The sequence below is a fragment of the Propithecus coquereli genome, unplaced genomic scaffold, assembly GCF_000956105.1.
Source record: "Propithecus coquereli isolate 6110/MARCELLA unplaced genomic scaffold, Pcoq_1.0 Scaffold40, whole genome shotgun sequence".
Lineage (NCBI taxonomy): Eukaryota > Metazoa > Chordata > Mammalia > Primates > Indriidae > Propithecus > Propithecus coquereli.
In genome coordinates this window covers 1,268,243-1,270,351 of record NW_012149730.1, presented here as the reverse complement: position 1 = coordinate 1,270,351, position 2,109 = coordinate 1,268,243, and the positions used below count along the sequence as shown (strand labels likewise).

The 2,109-nt window shown below is 40.1% G+C and overlaps 1 protein-coding gene across 1 annotated transcript in view; it reads right to left on the bottom strand.

The window, feature by feature from the left end:
• EPHA6 (EPH receptor A6) overlaps positions 1 to 2,109 on the bottom strand; it is a 1,195,443-nt gene that overhangs the window by 316,167 nt on the left and 877,167 nt on the right. The window contains exon 11 of the mRNA XM_012652800.1: positions 1,581 to 1,706. Within this exon, the coding sequence (XP_012508254.1) occupies positions 1,581 to 1,706 (126 nt within the window). The remainder of the gene's footprint in view (positions 1 to 1,580; positions 1,707 to 2,109) is intronic.

Sequence of the window (2,109 nt, the reverse complement as noted above, 5' to 3'; positions counted from 1 at the left end):
CTTAATCTTTCTGATAAGGAAGCCTCTTTGGCTGACAGTGCAAGGATTAAGTGCATAGGAACCTTGCGCAAGCTTTCGGAGGGAGACCTGGTCATGTAGGAGATGAGATGGTCCATTGTGCATAGGGAATGGAGTGAAATCAGGAAGAACTCTCTACCAATGTCTCTGAAATTCTTGAGGTAGTTCTAGTTCTCAAACCTGGGAAACAGAGTTAGCTTCGCAGACATGTGACTTGTGCGGTCACATAGAGCTTTGAGTTTAGAGGGGCCCTGCAGCTGTTTTCTCAATGGTCACTCTAGTCTTAATAATTTTTTTTTTTTAATAAGGGACTCTGCATTTTCAATTTATACTGGACCCTGAAAATTATGTAGCCTGTTCTGGGGAAAAGGGTTATGAAAGAGACAAAAGTTCATCAGCTGCTTTCTTTTGGTCTTTGTGAAAACATGATACCTGGCTGGAAGAGCCATGCTTGGGCCTCTTCTGCTCTCTGCAAAGGTTTACACAGATATTCACCATCTAGAAACCTACATTCCCCTTCAGCATCTACTCTCCCTTCTCTATTTCAGGAAAACACCCTCCTCCAAACCTTTTTAGCTGCATACATGGATGCCCTGTCAGCAATTACATTTCCAAACTCTCCTGCATTTACATGTGTCCATGTGATTTTATTTGGACCATTGAGATGTAAATAGATGTGCTGGGAATTTCCAGGTTATTGCCTTAAAGATAAAGCCCAAGAGACTGAACTCTTTCTTTCTCCTTCTCACAGGCAGGGGAGGCAGATGTGCTGGTGACCCAGTTTTGATCATTTAGTGGAGGACGACATGCTAGGGGAAGGCAGAGCAAAGAGTAGAGGGAACTCACGTCCTTGCAAGACCTCCTGAATGAGAGTCCCTCTGCCACCATGGACCATTCACCTTGGGTCAAGCATTTGAAAGAGGAATAAATCTGTATTCTGGAGTGTCTTTGTTACATCAGCTTAGCCTCTGCCCTAAGTAGTGTTCAGCATAAATTCTTGTGAGCTGATTTACAATAAATTTCTGTTTATTCAGAATAGTTGAATAATAGTATTCCAAGCACTGAAAAATTCTACATAGGGAGAATTATTAATTTGCATTAAAATGACATAAAACTATGTTGAACCAAATTTTATTTCTGGTGATTCTCAGAAGTTGTCTAGGTCTTGCAGAGCCTCAAGGTCATCATTATGAATACTAATTATAGTATCTGTCAATAGATTCTGGGGCTTGAGTAAATCTGTAATAACCCTATGACAAACTCCTGAAACTGCACTTTCAAAATAAATTCCCGAAGCTCTCTAGTTTCATTGTAATTTATCTCCATTATGAAAAAAAGATGATAGAATATTTAAAATAGCTTTTGCAAATTTTGTCATTGTTCGAAAACAATATGTGCACTTATATGCTTCATAAAAAATAACACGACAAATATAATTTTACTTTTCACTTCTTAAAATTTTTCAATGACTAAAACTGCTTAGATTTAAACTAGTGTGCTGATAAACCAGTTACAAAGCCGCTAAGGAATCGTATGTTCAAAACTGTAGATTTTACATTTACCTGCCCCAATGACTCTCTCAATGCGAATTCTTGAGGGATCAATCTCCTTGGCAAATTCATGGACTGCTAGGGATGGGTCTTCGTATGTATCTGGATCAATGTAAGTTTTAATTCCTGGGAAGCGCACTGCAACAAAAATGAAAAATTGATTTAAGAGTATGTTAGTAGTCATACATCTTTTGAATATTTAAAGTGGAAAGCGACATACTGAAGTAGTCAGTCTTATCAATTCCTTAATTCCTCTCTTCTCTTCTTGCGCCACCCTCTGCCCCCATTAAAGCTTTGACTACCTGTGATCAAAATGTTATTTCTGGCCAGGTGCAGTGCCTCATGCCTGTACTCCCAGTACTTTGAGAGGCTGAGGAAGGAGGATCACTTGAGGCCAGATGTTTGAGACCAGCCTGGGCAACATACTGAGACTCACGGTGGTACATGCCTGTAGTTCTAGCTACTTGGGAGGCTGAGGCAAGAGGATCACTTGAGCCCTGGATTTCGAGGTTTCAGTGAGCTATGATCATGCTACTGCACT